Source organism: Lichenostomus cassidix, chromosome 2, assembly GCF_008360975.1.
Source record: "Lichenostomus cassidix isolate B80296 chromosome 2, HeHo_3.0, whole genome shotgun sequence".
Lineage (NCBI taxonomy): Eukaryota > Metazoa > Chordata > Aves > Passeriformes > Meliphagidae > Lichenostomus > Lichenostomus cassidix.
Genome location: NC_139482.1, coordinates 24,977,710 through 24,998,279, shown reverse-complemented (window position 1 = coordinate 24,998,279; position 20,570 = coordinate 24,977,710). Strand labels below are relative to the sequence as shown.

At 55.4% G+C, this 20,570-nt stretch overlaps 2 protein-coding genes across 2 annotated transcripts; one reads left to right on the top strand and one right to left on the bottom strand.

Annotated features, from left to right (window-relative positions):
• Positions 1 to 1,511: 1,511 nt before the first annotated feature.
• Positions 1,512 to 4,357, top strand: DLX5 (distal-less homeobox 5). Its single transcript, XM_085050780.1, has 3 exons — positions 1,512 to 2,090; positions 3,234 to 3,418; positions 3,662 to 4,357. The coding sequence occupies exons 1-3, from the start codon at positions 1,736 to 1,738 to the stop codon at positions 3,992 to 3,994; spliced, it is 873 nt and encodes a 290-aa protein (XP_084906906.1). The 5' UTR covers positions 1,512 to 1,735; the 3' UTR covers positions 3,995 to 4,357.
• A 7,407-nt stretch (positions 4,358 to 11,764) lies between these two features.
• On the bottom strand, positions 11,765 to 16,576 carry DLX6 (distal-less homeobox 6). Its single transcript, XM_085050779.1, has 3 exons — positions 15,777 to 16,576; positions 14,658 to 14,851; positions 11,765 to 12,894 (listed from the first exon to the last, which is right to left on the bottom strand). The coding sequence occupies exons 1-3, from the start codon at positions 16,135 to 16,137 to the stop codon at positions 12,643 to 12,645; spliced, it is 807 nt and encodes a 268-aa protein (XP_084906905.1). The 5' UTR covers positions 16,138 to 16,576; the 3' UTR covers positions 11,765 to 12,642.
• Between the last annotated feature and the right edge of the window lie 3,994 nt (positions 16,577 to 20,570).

The window sequence follows — 20,570 nt, the reverse complement described above, 5'->3', positions numbered from 1 at the left end:
GCAAACTGGGAGCTTTAATAAACTTACTTCCCCCTTCCCCGGTCATAAACATATATCCCTCTCCAGTTTCTCCCTTTACAAAAAAAAAATAGAGGGGAGGGAGATATTTCCAATGGGTTTAAGTAAGTAATTCATATAATGAAATGCTTAGGGATTTGTTTAATGTGATTTTATATTAGCTGTGGACATTTCCAAAGCAAACAATAAGTTCAAGTACAACATGCACGGTTGTGTTACAAGTGTTACTCAGCTGGCTGGGAGATCTTCGGTGAGCAAACAGGCTAAATCTGGAGAGTAAACAACTTCAGAAAAATCTACAACTCCAGGTCACTGAAAACAGCCTTTTATTTGTTTTCCTTAGTGTCTAGTAAAATTTGATCCTTTTTTTTTTTTTGCAACACTGCTGTAAAATCACCAGGGACGGGCATCACCAGCCCGTGGCTCTCTCTGGCCCGGCCACAGAGCCCGTTGTCTGTGACCTGGGTGCGTAGATGAAGGCGAGAAAACGGGTGCAGGTGAAAGGAGGGTGCTGCTGGCCAGAGTGCTGTGGGGAGGACACCCCCGCACAGCGCCAGTCACTCTGGGGAGCTGTCACCCGGACAGCGGGCTCTTGCGACAGCCTCCAAGTGGAGAAGCCCCACGACGGCCTCACTGTGCTCCTGCCCACGCGTGAGGGTGATCTGAGCTCTCTTCGTGAGGGGCTTCTGACCCTGGGCCGGAGTGGGAGCAGAGGGTGAGCATCGGCCCGGCGGGGTGAGGAGCGCACGCTCGTGGGGCCGAGTGGTCACAAGCGCACCTGGAGGGGGCCGGAGCTGGCGACAGAGTCGGTGGCTCTCCACCCGCGGGCATCGCGCCACGGGCAGGTCGCCTTTCGCAAAATCCGCGGGGTGGGCACCCCTAGGCCGTATGGTGCCACTAGCAGCTCCCCCACGCCCCCACGGCAGGGAATCGTGCCGGGAACCTCCCGCCTGACTCCGGGCCGTGCTAGGGTCTTGGAAATGCAGGAAATGATGTAACTAAAATTCAAGATACTTGGGGGTAATAGGGTTTGCTGTATTTAGCGCGGCGGTCCCGGTCGGCGTTCCCCCGGGCAAGGAGGACGATCAGAGGGAAACAGCACGATCGGACGCTAATGGTTATTGTCACCAGATCAGAAACCGAGCTGGGAACCAGGAGCGCCCGGTGCGTTGTTCCCAAGCCATCAACGTAGCCAGGGGGGACCGGACGGCAAATCCGAGCGGCGTGGCTGCAGCCCTCCCCCAGGGCGCTGCGGGTGGAGGTGCGGGGGCACCAGGCTGTAGGGCGGCGGGGCTGGCCGAGCCCCTCGCCGGCTGCAGGGGTGGGGGTAGCCGGAAACCTCCCAATCGCGACGCTCCGAATCGGAGATTGCTGTTGGTATTCACTTAAAAAGAGCTTGAATGGGACTTTTTTTTTCCTCTTTTTTTTTTTTCCCTCTCTCTCTCTCTTTTTTTTTTTTTTTTTTAAGCCAAAGCTTTGTTGTGCTAAACTAGTTGGACGAGTTAGGGTGTCGCTGCTCCCGATTGCTCTGGCCAATGGAACCCGATCCACCCTGCTGTGCGTAAGAGCGCAATTAAGGATTTAACCAAGCCTATGCTGCGCCCCAGCCAGCAGTCTGCCGGAGACAGACACCGCGCCGCAGCCTCCTCCCCCAGACATGTCTGCTTAGACCCGAGCAGCCCCGCCGCCAGCCCCAGCCCGCCGCCGGCTCCGAGCTATGACAGGAGTATTTGACAGAAGGGTCCCCAACATCAGATCCGGCGATTTCCAAGCTCCTTTCCAGACGGCTCCAGCCATGCACCACCCGTCCCAGGAATCTCCCACTTTACCCGAGTCTTCGGCTACGGACTCCGACTACTACAGCCCGGCGGGGGGAGCCCCGCACGGCTACTGCTCGCCTACCTCGGCTTCCTACGGCAAAGCGCTCAACCCCTACCAGTATCAGTACCACGGCATGAACGGATCTGCCGGGAACTATCCTGCCAAAGCCTATGCAGACTACAGCTACGCCAGCCCCTACCACCAGTACAGCGGGGCTTACAACCGCGTCCAGAGCTCCGCCAGCCAGCCAGGTGAGAGCCGGGGGCCGGGGGTGCGCGGGGAGCTCCCGCGGCGTTGGGGAGGCTGGAGGAGTGCGCCCCGGCAGATCCCTGAGCCAAGGAACACGGGGATGCGGCTTTTCCCGAACCAGAAGGGGAACTAAAAATAATTAAATAAATAAGGAAATAGGGGGGAAGGGAAAAAAAAAAAAAAGAAAATTAGGGAAAAAAGAAGAAGAAGGCTGGTCTACTGGTCTGCTTTTTTTGACCAGCCCGCGCGATCTAAACTGCAAATCGTAGGACTAGTGCTTTAGCGCTTCTGTCAACTGCCTCCGGGCCCCCACGGCTACCTCCCTTCTCCTTCCCCCCCGCAGGAAGAGGGAGAAAATAGCCGAGCCTTGTTGCGTGTCTCAAACTCAGGTTCGCGGTGTTGAAGAAAGTTTCCTTCCCCCTGTGCTGGAGGGGCGGGGGAGGAGACTAGGAGGGGGAGCCCAGCCGTGGCGGGGCTGCGAAGCCGGGAGGGTTTTTTTCCAGAAAGCGTCGCGGGTTTAGTGTTTTACTTCTTTGTAATTTGCTGTAGGGAAAAAAAATAAAAAAAATAGAAGGGGTCAGGAAGAAAAAAAATAAAGCAATCCCTTGGTGAAGCCAAGCGGCTGGGGCTTGGCTGGGACGAGTGCGGTCGCGGCGGCGCTTGAGGACACGCCGGAGGCGGCAGGGGGAAGGCGCGGGCGTGCGGAGGAAGTGGTCGATGCCTTGGGTCCGGCTCCTCTCCGGGTCGAGCTCTTCCCAGCAGGGCCCTAACCATCCTCCCAACGCCCGCGGTGGCCGCGCATGCCCTGCGCTCCCGCCCGCGCAGCGCTGCGCGCCCGGCAGGATGCCTGGGGCGGGCGTGGGAGGAGGAGGAGGACCGGGGGTGGCCGAGGCCGCTGTGGAGAGAGAGGGTTCCCCCCCCGCCTCACCGCGGGGAGCCGGCGGAGGCTGCGCGGGGCCGCCGCCCGGCTGCGGGAGCCCCGGGGGGAGCCGCAGGGGCCCGTCGGGCCGGCGCCTCTGCCCGGCCCGGCCCGCGGGCGGGATGCCGCCCCGGCGGCACAGGCTGCGCGGCGCGGCGAGGAGAGGAGCCTGTCCCGAACTTAACGTCTGCGTCTGTGTCTCTCTCCTGCTGTTGCGCCCGTGCAGAGAAGGAGGTGGCGGAGCCCGAGGTGCGGATGGTGAACGGCAAACCAAAGAAAGTGCGCAAACCCCGGACTATTTATTCCAGCTTTCAGCTGGCGGCGTTGCAGAGGAGATTTCAGAAGACCCAGTACCTCGCCCTGCCCGAGCGGGCCGAGCTGGCAGCCTCCCTGGGACTCACTCAGACACAGGTACCGCAAGCGGCTCTGCTCGGCTCGGCTCGGCCCGGGCCGGCCCGGCGGGTCCAGAGCCCCGGGATCACCCCGGCGCGGCGGGAAGGGCTGAATCGGCCCTCGCGGAGGGGCGGGAGGGCGGCGGGGCGCGGGGCGCCGCAGCCGCGAAGCACAGGCTTGCCAAGCGGGCATTAACGGTGTCCCTTTCCCTCCCCACTCCCTCTTTCTTCACTTCTCCTCTTTCCCCCGCCCCGCTCCCAGGTGAAAATCTGGTTTCAGAATAAAAGATCCAAGATCAAGAAGATCATGAAAAACGGGGAGATGCCTCCGGAGCACAGCCCTAGCTCCAGCGACCCCATGGCCTGCAACTCTCCACAGTCACCTGCGGTTTGGGAACCTCAGGGCTCGTCCCGCTCCCTCAGCCACCATGCCCACGCACACGCTCACCCTCCAAACTCCAACCCGTCCCCTGCATCCAGCTACCTGGAGAGCTCCACTTCCTGGTACCCCGCTGCCAACTCCATCAACTCCCACCTCCAACCCCACGGCTCCCTACAGCACCCGTTAGCGCTGGCCTCTGGGACGATTTATTAGAGCCTGACCCTTATTATTATTATTTTTTTTGGTTGTTCCTTGGACTCCTGTGTTTTACTGTTAAGGAATAATAACGAAAGGAATGCATATGGGGAATTTTTAAAAGGGAAAAGAAACAAACAAAAAGATTAAAATGTGTAAAGCTTGTGCATGTAACTTATTGCATTTCAAAGGAAACCCTTTTTTATACAATACGGACATTTTTTGGCTCAGCTGTGGACACTATCATTGGTGCCTTGAAATCTATGACCTCAACTTTTCCAGAGACTTTTTTCAATGTTATTTTAACCCTGTAAATAATTGTAGATAGAGGAATTAAACTGTATATTCTGAATAAAATAAAATTATTTCGACCACGAGAAACGTTTTCAAATTACCCCTTCTTCTGTAAATAAGAGGGAAAAAACATAATATGAATTTGCTTGCAGAGAGAAAGTGAGGAAAAAGGATGGGAGCTGGGAGATCACATTCTGTTCCAGTGCCCTGCAGTGCCACCACAGTCCGGGCGTGCTGGCAGGATCTGGCCCTTGCAGGTACTCACGGGCGAGCCGAGGGCGGCGGTGCTCTCTCCCCGCTGGGAAAGGGGCTCTGGCAGACCGCGTACATCTCACCGCTCTGTGCTTTGAGCTGAAGGGAAAGCTGCCCATCCTGACGCGAGAAAGCAAATCTCTCGCCTTAAGCCGCCCCGAATCCTTTCCTGAGAGCAATTAGCGTCGAGAGCTGCACACTCCACAGCCCATCAGTCGCCCGTGTGCGCTCGGCTAATTATACAAATTACGTTTCCGTCAAAGGGAGCCACTAAATACGAGAAAAGGATGAAATGAGGGCCCCGCTCCCCTCGCTCCTGCTAAAAGCCTGCGGCGGCTCCGGCTGAAGGAGGGACGTTGCAGAGGTACTTTTATTGTTTTTGTTTTATCTCTACACGATTTAGGGAATAAAACCCCTTGCATTAGAGCAGTCGCTAGCGCTGCCCAGTGCTGGAGGCACGGCTTCGACGAGATGGCCGGAGCACTGCCCACTGGAGCAGACCACTCGCACGGAGCGTGGGCCCTTCTTCCAGTAGAAGCCCCGACCCGCGGGGCCCCCGCGACAGCGGGCGTTCCCACGGGGACCCCCATCCTAGGGGAGAGCGGTAACTCACGGCCGTGCGGGGTACGGCCACAGCAGCGAACGTGCCAAAGGCGCCTCTGGAAGGATCCCCGAGATGAAAGATGCCCCTCTGGCAGCCGAGGCTGGCGGGGAGAGTGCTGGCAGGGGGGCAGGCGAGGCCTGAAAAGGCACGCTCCTGCCCTGGGGCGCACTTACCTGTCTCCAGTCTTCCTCCCCTCTGCCCTCCCCCTCCTTTCTTCTCCCTCCGCTCCTGCCTGCCATGTTTTGTGCGTGTGCGTGAGTGTGCGTGTGCGTAGTTTTCTCCCCAAAGAAAGGAGCCCGGGTTTGCTGTTTTGTAACAGGTTTGGGGGTTGGTAAATGTCTTGCAGTACAATAGACCAGTTTGTTCGGTTGTGCTCCCTGCACGCCGGGGAGGGTGCGGGGGTGCCGGAGGCAGGGCTGCGGGGGCCGCAGCCGGCTGTCCACCCCTGCCCGCTGCCGGAGCGCGGCCGCCCTGCCGCGGTGCCCCGCCGCTCCCCATCTCTTCAGCGGTTCTGGTGACCGTCTTCTGCTCATTTCACTCGCAGGGTTTCAGGGACTTTGCGTGACTCTGGGGCTGGTGAAAAGCTCGGCTTTGTCTCTTCTGCTCCCTTCCATCCTGTGCAAGATTTTTTTTTTTTAAACTCGACCTTTTCATTTTCTTCCGTTCTTTCCTCATTTTCCTCTAGACAAGCATTCAACCTGCAGAGATTCTCCCCTCCCCGAGGTCACTTGCCTTTGCAGGAGGGTTTGGACACAAGAGGTGGAAGTCAATTTCCCAGGCCGGTCCACCCACCCCTTTCTTTGAGGAGCTGCCGCGGGGCTGTTTGGTTATGGTAACCTGCCGGGGCCGGGAGGGCCCGGGCGGACAGCGCAGGAACAGCTCCGGGAAGGCGGAATGCCGACAGGCAGCATGCCGGGCCCAGATGGGAATTCACACCGCCGTCGCTGGACTGGGCATCCCTCGGCTCTCCAAGCCAGCCGAGTCAGCTTGGCTCGGTTTCCATGCCGGTCCCTCTCACTGTTTAATTTCTCCTCCTCCCAGATCGGGTTGGTGTTGGGCAGATCGGGAAAAGGCTGGCATCCCTCCCCTAGAGAGGATAAGCCCCCTCGCAGGGGCTCCGGGTCGCCGTGGCCCCGGCCTCGATGAACACTAGGAGTCTACGGTCGCCCGCCCCTCCGGGAGAGTCCCGGGCCGAGGGGGATGCTCCTGTCCCCTCTGTCTCCGCACACACAGGCAGGCACACCCCGGCGCCTCTTCCCGCCTTGGTGCACCCCCTGGGCTCCGGCGGAGCCGGAGGGAGCCTAGCTTGGCCAGGCCTCCCCCCTTGCCTCCCCGGCAAAGGGATGGCATGAACTGTCCTTTGTCTGATGCTGGGCTTGGGCTCGGCGGATTGCTGGCTCGGGGCTTTCCCCGCCCCTCCCCCTCTTCCCCTCCCTTCTGTTTTCCTGGCGGCCACTTCCATGTGGAGCCGGGGCAGTTCGGGGAGCCGAGAGGAGCCACATTCCTGTGGGTGCCGAGCGGCTCCAGGGCTGAGCCACAGGGCCTGACACACACACATACACACACACGCAGACGGGCAGACACACAGGCACAAAAACGCAGAGCAGCCTACAGCCCCCACTGCCCCAGATCGAGAGCTCCTGACACTGCCTGCACCCCTGGGGCTCTCACACCCACAGCACATCCAGCCCTGGCTACGCTAGCCCCCGGTTGGGGCGCACATTTCCGACACCCACACCCAGACACACACAGTGCCCGCCACCCCCACCTACGGACACGGGAGGAGCACCTTCCCGCTTCCGCCCGAGCCCAGCTGTCCCTGCCCGGGCATCCCTGCACTGCCCGCCGGGCAGAGCCTTCAGCCGGGAAGCGCCTTGGTTTCCCTCCTGCTCCTTCCCGGGGAAAGAAAAAACACCCCCTCCAACCTGTCACCGCGGTAGGGCAGCCCGCTTGTCAGGCGTTCTGCCGCCCTCTTACTCCCCTCGGTCTCCCCCGTGCATTCGCTCCCCAGCGGCCGCGCAGCCCGCGCGGCCCTCCGCGCTCTGTCTGCTCCACCGCAGGCAGCGCTGTGTCCCCAGAGTGCATCCCACATGTGGCATCGATTAAAGATTTCTGCCACGCAATTTTGCGACTGACAGACTTGAGGTGTTTCGGTTGTGGATTATGGAAAGGAGATCTATTGCTTCAGGAAAATCGGGGGGGGGGACCCCTCTTCTTGGTTTCAGTCATTTAAGCGTTTGCTTGCAGTAACTCAATAACCTGTTTTATAGGTCAGATAAGAGCCGTGAAAATAGGAAACACCGAGTTTACACTAAGCCTCCCTTTCTCTCTCTTTTTTTAGGGAGAATCTGTATTGCATCAATTAAATAGTTCTGCTCTTTGTTCGGTGGCGCGTCTATTTACATGGGATTTGGGGAGGATAAGCAGTAGTTTATCTGCCTGGAATACAGACCTGATAAATCCCGCCACGCACCCACGCCCCGGCTGTCTGTTGAGAACACCTTCCACCGACACGACCTTCAAGGCCGCGGGTAAAACTCCCGGCTCCCTCACCTCCTTATTTCCCTTCAGGCGAGGGCCCAGAGCGCTGGCCCCGGCCAGAACCTGCGAAGGGTTGAGTACTTGGCTAAGAGGAGCTTGGAGGTGGCATGTCTCTCCTCTCTCGCTGCCGCCTGCCCCTCGGCACTCCCGGAGAGGCTGTCTCAGCCTCAGCCTAGGTTTTGCAGGATGGCTCAGCCAGCTTCTGGGCCGGATCCTGACCCAGCTTCGTGCTCTGCAGCGGCATCATCTGCCCGGTTGCGGAGCTGGCCCTCCATTCCAGGAGATCTTTACGGTCTCCTCGATACGCATCATATACCGCGTTTCATAGGGCTTTAGCCTCGCGCTATCCACTGAGCTTTCTCTTATTCCCCTGGTTTTTACTAATTCGCAAGGAGAAAAGGGCGCAGAGTAAGCTTAAGGGCTGCCAGGAGCGGCTGTGGCTGGGAGAGGCCAGCAAGGGCCGGGGCCACCAGCCCTCCTGCCCACGGGGCCAGCCCCGGGAGCTGCTTCTCCTCATCTGGACCCTGAGGAGACTAACCGGTCGGGCGGCAACCGCGCTTTGATGATTTAGACCATTAAAAAATGAAGCGGGTTTGTGTATTTCGTGTCCAGGGTTAATAAAAGTTAATCAGGAGTCGAAAGCCAGCTAGCCCAGCGAGTTGACCTCGCTAGCTGCAGGTAGTCCTGTTAGCCAGGCTCTTTTGGTTAATTAATTACAATTGAGTCGGTTCTGTGATAATTTCCCTAAGGACCCCTGAGGACTGGTCCAGCGGGCGCGCAGGAGCGCAAAAGGCCGCTGGCCCCGCAGCCCGCCGCGGAGAGTGCCCGGCCCCGGCATCCCGCATCCCGCACTCTCCTCCGCCCGGTTCCGAAGCTTCCGAGGCTGCTTGCCCGAAAGTGATGTTCTGTCACCTGAGAGGAGCCACAAGACAATGGCGAGCCCGCTTTTGGGGATGGGTGGGGAGCTGGGGGATGCTTCGGGTGCCGGGGAGAGGCTGCCGGGAAGAGTCGAGCCGAGAGGCGGACTGATGCAAGGCGGGAGCCGAACCAGCAGCCCCTGACTGCACATCAGGCTCGCACTCGTTGAGATTTGGACACGTAACGCTGCAGACCACTGATTTGCTATTTTCTTAATTCCCGCTCGTCTCATTCCCTATGAATCAAACAGTCTTTTGTCCTTCAGAGTTTGATTTGATCGCTACTGTTCACATTTCAGTTTTGTATTTTTCCCTCCCTATACCATTACTCATTGAGTGCCCCGTGAAATTACAATCGTACATTTTCAACTCAGCAACCCATTTGCAGTGCAAAAATAGGGTCTAAATAATGGCTGAATTAGCCCTACTGGACAGTTTCAGATGTAACACTCTGTAATAATTATATTGCAGGCTGGATTAGGATGCTATTATCATAATCTGGACGTTTACAATTATCTGTAATTTGCAAAGATGCGCCAGGTCTTGATTACAGCAGGTTTTTTTTATCAAGCTAACCATCACTAAACAGTGACAGTAATAACAGCTAATTTTGCTGGCAATATAAGAGGTGCTGGGGTGTGCAAACAATTTCACACCTGGATGTGCTCACTCAACCAAGAATATAGAGAAAGAGCTTCTGCCCTGAGACTCAGAAAAATATTCTCCACTGCTTCTGTTCAGTATAGATTTCTAGACCCCGATCCTTGCTTAGCAGATTTTCAGAGGGGTAAGTTTTGGGGCTCGCTTGGGTTTGGGGGTGGTTTGTGACTGCTCCGCGCTTTGCCCGTCGAGGCACGCTCCGTCTCTGCTCGTTCCCCCGCATCCGCGGTCATTCTCGTGCCGGTGGTTTCCCTCCCCGGGCCAGACCCCGACAGGTTCGCGCCCCCTTTGCCCCGATGCTGCAGGGGGCGGCGGGCGGCGCGGGGCGGGGATGCGGCGGGAGCCCCGACGGCTGCCGGAGGGGCGGCGCGGGTCTCGGCGGCCGGCGGAGAAACCGTGCGAGGTCCCGGCCAGCCCCGTCCGCCCGTGCCCGCAGCGGGGCGGCGGCAGCGCGCCTTTCCGCTGCTCTCCGCAGCCCCGGGGCGGTGGGGCCCGGCGGCTGGCGGGCGGTGGCGGAGCCGGCGCTGGCAGCCCGGCGGCGGCGGCAGGTTTGGCGCTGGCGTGGGGAGCTGCCGCTGCTCCATCCATAGATGACGCTGTTTCACGAGAGTCTCCCGGGGCGGTTGCCGCGCGAGTGGGAGCCGCTGCTGTCATTCGCTCCCACCCCGCTGCCGGGAAGGCCTACCTTTCCCACCTTGTCCCACGCTACTAAGCTAATGGGGCTTTTATTCTTTTATTATTATTATTGTCCTTTATTTGTTCTCTTGCTTGCTGTCTGGGCTTTTTCTAAGCCTGTTTGAGGAATCACTCGTGGGGGAGGAGGGCACGACGCATGGAGAGGCTTTCCGCACCAGCACCCACGGGTGGCGTGCAGCGGAGGATGAGTCCCCCGCAAGCCCACGAGAGGCAGCGAATCCCCCTGTCCCCCTCCCCCCGCGGGCCCCGCTGGGCCGATGCAGCGAAAGGGTTAAGGCTCCTGCGGGGGCCATGCGGGCCGGGAGCCGCCGGGCCGGGCTCGGCTGGGCCGGGCTCCCCGGGCTGCGGGACTCGCTCACCAGGGCATCCGCCGCCCTTCTGCGAGGCGAGGGTGAGCCCGCACAGGGGCCGGCGCGGGGGGGTGTAAAGCCGGGTTTTCTGAGAGATGCACACAATGCTGTTGGTTTAAATGTATGGTAGCTTTCTCTCCAGTGTCATTTGAATAATTCAGTGAGCCCCACTACCAGCTGTACTTCTGAAGCCTCTTCCATTCTTTTCAGCATTATAATTTTGGTTAATTTTCAATTTTAGGCCCTACGTCTCTGCAATTTGTGTATGAATAACAGAATAATTTTCCTCTTTTGTTTCGCCTTTCCTGTTCCTGAATCTAAATAAAGATGGCTTTTTAGTATTAAAAGTGGAAGAAAATTACAGGTAATTATCTTTGACGGTAAAAACGCTGTAATCAGCGGGCTACATGAAAAATTACTCTAATTATGGCTGCATTTAAGAGAATGGAAAAAAACCTTCTTGTGGATAAAAACCTTAAATTGTCCCCAATGTCTGCTTCAAATTGGATGGCACTGCAGCTGGAGGCTTTGTTCAGAATTGATCCTGGGGAGCTCTGAACCCAAAGTTTCACAGTGGGAAGGGGAAAAAAAGAAAAGAAAACATTTTTCCTAATGTAACAATACGAATGGTAGAAAATGACAAGACTGATCGGTTTTAAAGCACTCTGAAGACTGACTGAGCGTGGAAGTTGCTAAAAAAAAAAAACAAACCAAAAAACACCCCCCAAAAAACTGGTATATTGGTAAGTAGTCTTTGCTTTGTGTCTAATTATAGTGACTGTCCTTTTGCACGACTGTATGTAGCTGTCATTATATGGAGCACTCTGAGGATCTCTATTGACTTCTGATAAATGGCTCAGTGGTTTCAAGGTTCATAATTTGAAGGATGCCCAGGTCTCTAGCCATTAATTCTCGCAGTATGGGGCACCCAGTTTGGATGAGGAAAAGGCTTTTCATTGTCAGTGGTTGCTGTGCTTTCCACAAGCTGGTGCGGCTGGAGCTGGCTGGACAGCGTGTTGTGTGCCTGGGCACCTCTCAGGGCTTTGCAAAACATTCCTCAGCTTGCATTGTCTGCTCTTTAAAAACAAAGGAGGGCGCCTCCTTTCTTAATAATTTGGAGTCTCCAGCCTTTGGGAAGAAAGACAGGGCTCTGAGCTTTGCCTCGGCGAGAAAGCTCAGCTCTGCTAAGCAGCCGAGCAGTGAAATCGCAGCAGAAACGGCCGGGTGATTAGGAACTTCGCTTTATGGACTCGGTATCTCCTGTCTTTAAGTCGTAGCCTTAAAACCAACTAAATCACCAGCTACCCCACCCCACTTCATCTTTTCTTTCTTTGCTCGCAGATGTATGCTTTGGTAGGGGTGTCTGTGCACTCAGGCAAGCTGGGCACGGGGATCCCTCTGCCCGGACTGATCTGGGGGGGCAAGTCGGGGCAGGTGGGGATCCGCTAAGGTGAAGAGAGATAGCAGCCAGGCGGGCGTTTTGTGGCTTTTACTCTATATATGAAAGAAGACAAAAACATACAAAGTATATGTACAACTAAAATTCAACAATATATACAGAAAGGTTGCTCGGGGAAAGGTCCCTCTCGCTCAGTGGTTGAGGCTGCCGCCGGGCAGCGCTGAACCTTCCTTCCCCAGCCCGCGGCGGCGGGTCTGGCCGCGAATCCCTCGCTCTGTCTTTACTGCTCGTCTCCGGGAGTCCGTCCGGCTGTGTGCGGGTGCGGGTCTGTGCGGATGAGGGGGCTCTTCGCGTGAGAGACGGTGGTTTCTTCTGAGCCGCAGCCCATTGCATTTTGACAAAGCATGCAGATTTTGCTTCGTGGTAATGTTCTAATCTTACAGTATATTTTCAGTTTTCAACCAGTTCTCCTTTTTTTTTTCCCATCTTAATTTTTTTAAAATCACTTTTTCTGTCTTTTAATCCTTTCCCCAGTCCGGATTTGGTGAATAAAAATGAAGGAGCTTTGACTAGTCTCTCTTTCATCATGTAATGTCTTTAGCTCATTAAACAAGTAAAAACGGCTGCCATGGTAGATTCAGGTTCTTGTGGGCAAAGTCTGTAAAAAGTTTGTTTTGACGTATACTCCACAGAGAAAGAGGCTGGTGCCTTGGAGTCCAAAGGAAAATATCCTAAAGAGAAGTGTCTTCTGTGCGCCAGAATGAAAATTGTGTCTTTCTGTTCAAGATCAATCGCTGAGGTTACTTAAAAAAAAAAAAATAAAGCCACTCTGTCTCTTTGCCGCTTCTACAAGTTCACACAGAGCCTGTTAGCTGGCACGGCTTGGCAAAGCAGGGGAACTTCTTGCCATGTCGAGACGAGGCGTTCTTGGGAGGTTATTTCTCTTGGACAATTCACATCATTTGTGGTCTCTGCATTGTGTCTTGATGTGGAGAAGAATACCAGTGAGAATAGCCAGGCATGTAGCTGTTTGGAGGCATATTGACTCCCTTGGCAGAGGCTGAAACGTCCCAGACTGGAGGCAGAGCTGGAGAGCGAGGGGAGAGGGCAGCGGAGCCGGGCAGAGGGTCACTCTCGTGGGGGTTACTGCCCTGTTTCAGCAGCTTCTTGAATTTGGAGCGCTTGTTCTGAAACCAGATCTTCACCTGTAAACCAAAACGCATTAGATATTAGGCTGCCATCAGCTCCCAGGGCACAGCAGGGAAGACCTCGGGAGCCGAGGGTCTAATCTGGAGGAGGTCTTGAGGGCACACGCCAGTCGGGTGTGGAGTTGGGGATGCGAAGAGGGGAAGGAGGGGTAGCTACGGCTGCTCTCGGGCTTTGAATGCAGCTGGAGAGAACAGGGCAGGCAGAGCAGAGCTGCAAAGCGATAAAGATGCAGGTTTTAACCTGGAACCTTGTTTCCCCGGGCAGGCCAGATTGTTATAGCTAAAACAGACTACATGCTCTGAGGTCTCCTGTTTTAGCGCCTCATTCAGAATTTTGGAGGTCATTTGATCATTCGGGCAAACTGTTGTCAAACACGGGCAATCATATGATTTTGTGCCAGGAGACAAGAGCCAATAGACAAAGGGCATCTTACAAAGAATCGTGCATCCGAAATCCTCGCGATCAGATCAAGCAGTCCATGCTGATGTGGCGGGGGAGGAGGCATAATGGAACTAGGATCGTGGCTTTATATTAAAACGTATTTTAAAAGAATGAATAATTTTATTTTCTCTGTGAGTACTAGTATATCAACATTGCTTTGGGTCTCATTCTGCTCCTAACCCAGCAGAATTTCCGAAGAGGGAGCCTGCACTCGATAAGGTGTGCACGGATCAGGCCCACTGGCAGATCAGAATTAGCATAGAAATTATATATAGGTAAGACATATATACACAATGTATTTTTTTAATCAATCAAACAAAGAAAACAAATCCCCCATGTGTATTTGACCTCACAAATTTTGCAGTCATAATGCTGGGGGATAAGCAGGGGTGCTCTTCTAGCTGCAAGCTCAAGATCGGGCTCCTAAAAAATTCTATGCACGTGAGAGAGAAAGCGAGACAACAGCGAGACAACGTGCACGCTAAGGATACCAAAATCCCATTTGCAAAATCATCAGGTCCGTTTCCGTCATTAATATTTGCTGAGTATTTAAAAATCTCTGTCTGGAAGTGACTGTTACCAATGACAATGATAAAATCCTGAAGTTATTTGTTAAGCTCATAGATTCACATGATAACATTTTGCCCGAATTGATCCCATCTATCCATGCACTTCTCCACAAACCCCAGCCTGGTAAGCCTGTAATGCCTCATATGTCTTTCAAGCTTAAATTAGCAGAATGGCACAGCTACTCCAACCACACTTAACTATGGCTTAACCTGCCATAATTTTGTACACGGCTGTCTTTGATCTTCAGATCTATTATCACCTTCCGTACATTTTGCCCAAGGCTAACCACTGCATTTGCGTTAGTCATCCAGGGTGAATTAACTATTGATTTAACAGGTATTTCCTAACGCGTTCCTGCTTCCCCTCTACCTATACGTTGCCACGAGGCAGCTTTGCTTTTAGCTCTATCTCAAGGCCCAGCGATTCCTTGCCTTTGTTTTGTTCTCCTTTTCACAGCTGGGCAATTGCATCTCGGTGCTGGAATTATCCGAAAACATAGGCAATTTTAAAACCTTATGCGTGGCATCAAAAGGGAGCACTTGCTCGCAGACGGCTGAGGGAAGGGCGCTTTCAGCTCCTTCTGCGGTAGCCTGATCTCTGTCGCGCGTTAGGTAAGTCCTAGCACAGAGAGATGGGAACCGTGTGCGTTACCTTTTCTACCGTTCCCGACAGAGGCCAAAATGTTTAGGGAGCATCGTACTTTATTACTTGAGCAGGATTTCAGTGATTTGGGATTCCCAGTAATTACCTGTGTTTGGGTAAGTCCTAATGAAGCTGCCAGTTCAGCTCTCTCTGGAAGTGCCAGGTACTGAGTCTGCTGAAAGCGATGATTTAAAGCCTGGAGTTGTAGACTAGAGTAAATGGTTCGAGGCTTCCGAATCTTTTTCCCTTTTCCATTAAATCTGATTTCACCGTTTTCAATCACTGTGGTTTTTTGCTGATCTGCAAGCAAAACAACACAGCTGAAACATCACCCTCCTTTAGCTATTAAACGCGGGTATTTTGGCTGCCACGGCTCCTAAAAACACCAAAGTCTGTCCCGACGCCTGTTCAACCCCACTGCGTACACACAGGCTGCGTCTCCTTACAGGCACGCGCGGCACAGGCTACTGCTGGGGAGCTACCGGGAGAAAAAACAGCTGTCCGGGCACAGTGGGCACGCTCCCCTTCTTCCCGGGGAAAAAAAACCCAAACCAATATTTTAAAAAATTTAAAGTGCAGCGCTGGCTCTGCGAAGGGATGCCTTGTTCCAGGGCCATCCAGGTTTTACTCGGCTAATTGACTTCGCGTCGCCAGTTTGGTGGTCAGTGAATCACCAGTCCGAGACTTTTAACAATGCTCTCCCCCCCCTCCCGCCCCCCTCTCATGCCCCTCCGGATGGACATGTACGGCTCCCTGTAAAAAAAGAAATACATAAATCAGACGGCCCCCGAGCGGAATGCGACCCGCTCGCCTGGAAACTTTCACTCCTCAGGTGTTAGCAGGAATTTTGCCTAAAGCCGGTCCCGCCGTAACAAAGGAGCGCCGAGTGCAGCCCCTTGCCGCCGGCAGCGGGGCTAGCGGGGAAGGCGCCGGTGCGCAGCGCCGCGGTACCGCCAGCAGCCGCCGCTGGCGCCGAGGGAGCGCGGCGGCCCCGCTGCCGGTACCGCAGCAGTAGGCCCGCAGAGGGGCCGCGGAAACAGGCGACCCCCACACCTTTTCTCTCCGCCGTCCCGCGCACCCAGGGCCGGCGCCTGCCTCGGCGGGAGCGGGGGGCACGGCGGGGGTCGTTATGCAGGTGCCCGGAGGGGGGGCCGGGAAGAGGCCCGGGGATGGAGGGAGCGGGGGGAGAAGCTGGCAGCGGGTTCGGGAAGCGGTGCCGGCTCACCTGCGTCGTCCGCCCGCGTCTGGCTGGCCGCGCTGCTGTTGTGGTAGGACTGGAGGTAAGGGCTGTGCTGCGAGTGGCTCACGTAGGGGTAGGCGGCCAGCGAGCGGTGGTTGTAGGAGCCGGCGCTGCCGGAGTAGGGCGAGCTGTGGTGGTGATGCTGGTGGTGCGGGTGCGAGCCGGCGGCGGAGTGCAGGCAGTGCAGCGGGTAGTGGGCTCCGGCCATTGCCGGCGAGCTCTGCTGGGAGTGGGGCGGCGGCGGCGGCTGCGGCGGCGGCGGCTGCTGTTGCCCGAACTCCATGAAGGCGGATTTGGAGGAGTCTTGCGCGTCCAGCCCGTCAGCCATCGTAGTCATGGTCATCATCAAAGTTTGGGAGGGAGAGCGCGGTGCTCCCCGGCTCGCCCCCCGCGCTCTGCCTCCTCTCTGCCCAGCCACCGCCGCTCCCCTTACCCGCCGCGGCACCGCTGGAGAGGCGGCGGTGATTTAATTTAATTTCTTTTCTTTTTTTTTTTTTTTCTTTTCCGCCTTTTTTTTTTTCCTTCCCCCCCCTCCTCTCCAAGGAGCCGTTGTGCGAGGGGCCTCGTTCACTGAGGGAGGGGAGGAAGGGGAGGGCGGTGTGCGGGGTGTGTGAAGGGGGAGGGCGGGCTACTCCCGCCGCTTTTTTGCGCCGCTCTTTTCCTTCATCCCCCCGGCGCGTGGGGAGGGTGTTGTTTTTTTTTTTTTTTTTTTTTTTTTCCTGTGGGGGGGCGTGGAGGGTGGGGGCAGTTTAAGGTGGGAGCCGGGAAAGTTGGGGCTCCGGCGCTCCGACTCCAAGGGCAGGGACGCGCACAAGTCGAATGGTTCGTCTCCGGAGGGCAGCGCCTCCCTCATTGGTCACTCAGCCCCCTGACGTCATAGCCGGCAGCGCGCGCGCTGCCCGCGCCCGCCCCCCTTGCCCCCCCCTTTCCCCAGCCGCGCGCGCTGCGCGCCCCGCGCGGGTGGCGAAGCGGGGAGAGCCTGTCCCCAACCCCCCGCGCCCCTTCCCCCGAACCGCGCATTCCCGCACTACGCGACCCCCTGAATCCCCCTCCCCCCCGCCTCCTTGCGCGGCATTTTCGCCGCGGCGAAGCGACGCGCAGCGCATTTTTCCCCGCTGAACGCAGCGGCAGCAGCTCCCGTAATGGCTTTTAAATATATGCAAATGGCTACGTGCGGTTGGCGGTTTTGGCAAAAAGCTTGATTAGGATATAAACGACCCAAGGAAAAAAAAAAGTGCCTGCGCCCTAAATTTGTCTTTAGATTACAATTCCAGTTGATTTTATTTTATTGTCAACATTGTTAATGATAAAAATAGAGTCGTTTTACAGTTATTTTTACTTTCTGGAAGGAGGCAATTAGACTTCTAATCAGGAATACACAAAAATCTCCCATGATTAACTGCAGTACTTTGTTCAAATTGCTGCTATAAAATTCAGAACAATTTGCCTGTAATGATTATGGACTGGGTTTATTTTGGGAGGTGGAATAAAAGTGGATATAGCATAAATTATCCTCTAATTATACACCAGTGTCGCCTCAATTATCCTCTTATCAAAATGGTTGTCTAACTGCCGCATTTAGTTTCAATTCTCTCCTTTTTTCTATAAAAAGAACTTCATACCTTGTTATTATTAATCCATTTATTATTTGCAAGGGGATTTATATCCGAACATCCAGGTGGTATTACCACTTCTCTCTCAAAGATGGACTAGGGAAAGACATTAAGTTTGATCCAGCACGGCGGAGGATCTCTCTCTCTCCTCTCTCCTCTCTCTCCCCCCTCTCTCTCTCACCCCCTCTCTCTCTTTTTTTCCCCCCTTTCCCTCGCTTAAATCTCCTCGCGTCCAGCTAAGCATGAACTCCAGAGACAGACCCCACCGGAGAAGACTGAGGTAGGAAGGACCCTGCGGAACTCGCTAAGCCTAGAGAAATCCGAAAGTTGCTCTAGATGGGGAAAGGGGCTGGAGGCTTCGGGCTTTGAAAACCAACACCGGCACCAGTAGCCGCCGCTTCCAAAACCTCGCGTCCCCAGTCTGATCCCTGGTCCTGACACAGCCTCTCACTGGGACATTCCCTGAGGATTGGTTTTCAGATTCTGCAGATATATATATTATTTTTTTAAACGCGTCGCTTATGGAAATACTTAGGAGGGTTTCATTTTTCTTTCTGGGATTTTTTTCTCTTTTCCATTTCTTCCTTCTTTTTTTTTTTTTTTTTTTTCTTTTTTTTCGGAGTTGCGCTTCCCCACAGCCCGATCATTAGCTCTGGGAAGCCGAAGGATGCGAGCCCCCTGTTCGCATACCTTTGCGGGGGGGGGGGTGAACAACGAGGAGGAGGGCAAGTGAGGATGTGAAGCGATGCTCGATCGGTGGCAGGGCATAAGCCGTAGACTCTCGGCGCTTGTAGTTCAGATGGCTTGTTTCAGGGGGGCATGGGGAGGTATGTCTTTTTTCCCGTGTGGCTGGGATGTTCTGAGCCCCCTTAGCCACCCTCTCATCGTTGTTTCACTTCTTGAGGTCTTGGAGTCGGTTCAGTAACTCTGAATGCAGTTGTAAGTGTCTTGCCTTGTTCTCCGGCTTTTAACAAGGGTTCCACTTTAACACGCGAAAGGGTAACCCGATCCAGGCGTTTACAAATCTACAATGAATAAAAATATAGAGAAAAGGGGAAGAGAAAGGAAAGAATTCCTACTGAGACTCTTTATTCATAGGTGTAGGTAATGTACTCAACAGGAACAGGTACATTTGGCAGTTTTATTGCTTTATACCCTCCAGCTTGCTGTTAACATCATGAAGGCGTTTTTTTCGCAGGTGCACATACTAGCATTTTCTCCAGCAGCAAGAGCATGCATAACAAAAGATGTCAGAAAATAGGCTAGGGAGTGTTTGCAACACGTTGCTTTCTTGTTTCGAAATAATTCCTGCCGCATAATGGATGCTAACCTCGGAATGGGGGAAAGTTGAGCAGAAGGGAAGACCACTTTCAAATAATACCTATATGCCGCCTTAGCGAAGAGAATAAGGCGTCTGAATCAGACAAAAAGGAGAAGAACAGACAGGGAGAGTCTGTAGGAACTGCTTCCTGTGACAGCCAGCAAACGGAGTTGCATATGCATCTCTCGTTCAGCCTAACTGACGGACGAGATGCGGTGGGGCGAGCGGGACAAGCAGCGGCTCCGGATGTGGGCCGGGGGAGCGGCGGCGCCGCGGGGATGCGGAGCCCCCGCCGAGCCGTCAGTGGGCGCCGGCCGGAGGGAAGAGCTGGAAACTCGGCGCTGCTCTTCCCCCGCGGTGCTCAAACATCCTCGTCTGTCGTCAAGACAGTTGACTCCGTCCAGCCTCACACTGATAATTTTCCCCAATTTAATTAGGCCCACCGGGGGTCCCCGGGGTGCGGGGGGTGGAGAGCAATAGGGGCCTTGGTAGAGGCGTGCCCTGGTAGAGGCGGCAGGGATATTTCTTCTCCGAGGGTCAGGCAGGCCCCGGGCCCGCGCTCTGGCGGGGGATGCCGGGGCACCCGGGAGGTCCCCGCCCGCTGGGAGACCGCGCTGCCGGGCACCGGTCCTCCCTGGCTCCCACTTGCATGCAGCCGAGCTCCTTCACCGGGCTCTTTCTGGAGAAATTAGACCTAAATCAGTAGCTCTGGACGTATCAGAATAGTGGAGGGCTCGTTTCCCAGAGTGGGTGACTCGTGAAAAAGGGGTGGGGACGGACACCCCACACCTCCTAGTCCCCATACCTCTCCCTGAAGTGCCTCCGAAAGCGAGCAGGCAGAAGTCACGAGTGAGGGGCGGGAGCCCACGAGGGGAGCTGCCTTGTCTCAACTGAGCTTCTCGGGAGCTGCGCGGGACCGGACAGGCCAGGAGCCCGGCCGGATGGGGCAGCGTGCAGGTTAGGGGGAGGCTGGGGACTGCCCTGAGGCAGGAGCCCCTGAACTGCCTCCTGTGAGAACACATCCCTCCCTGGGAAGAGGCAGCAGGAATTCAGGGCATACCACCCCCCTTCCTGGCTTCCCCGCTCTTTCCAGGCCAAGCCCGAGCTCCCGGAGGACCGGGCTGCAGCCCTGGTCGAGGGTGATGGGGATGTGCCCTGTGCGTTGCTCTGCGCTCTGCTTGCTCCGGACCGCCGGTACCACTGCGCCCTGTCCGGGCATCCCTGAGCGGCCTTCTCATCTCCTCACCCCTGGTGTAATATTCCCAGGGAATGCACTCCGCAAATCACCCTCGCTCTTTTGGAGAGCAAGGAGGCCTCTGCATCCCGAGCAGGATCAGGGCCAGTCTTTCTCCACGCCCGGGCTGGCTGAGAGCCGCGGGGGCGACGTTACACTGCCTTCCCTCCTCCCCCGCCGTCCTCCCCTGCTCCGCTGACGGGCGGAGAGCGTGGCACCACGCACCGGGCTCCCTGTGCCCCAGGACTGGGTGACTTCGTGCTACCCGGCTTCGGTGTCACCTTAAACCGCGTCGTTTTAATGATGTTTGTGGGTAACACTTTCAAAGGGCCAAAGCGTGTACGTGTTGTTTAAAGTCACATTTGTGAGTCGAAAGATGTCACACAACAGACACAACAATTAGAAGGAGCTGACGAACAACAGGAAACGGGGTTCTATTTTTAGGGTGTAATAGGAAGTTAATATAAGCGGTCAGAAGCTTCCTATATGCCTCCGAGCACCTTCTGTTCCATTCATTCATTCTTTCATTCATTCATTCATTCATTCATGCGTTCAACAATAACAACAGGGGAAAACAAACATTCCCGTTCCGTTTCTCATGCCATCCTTCC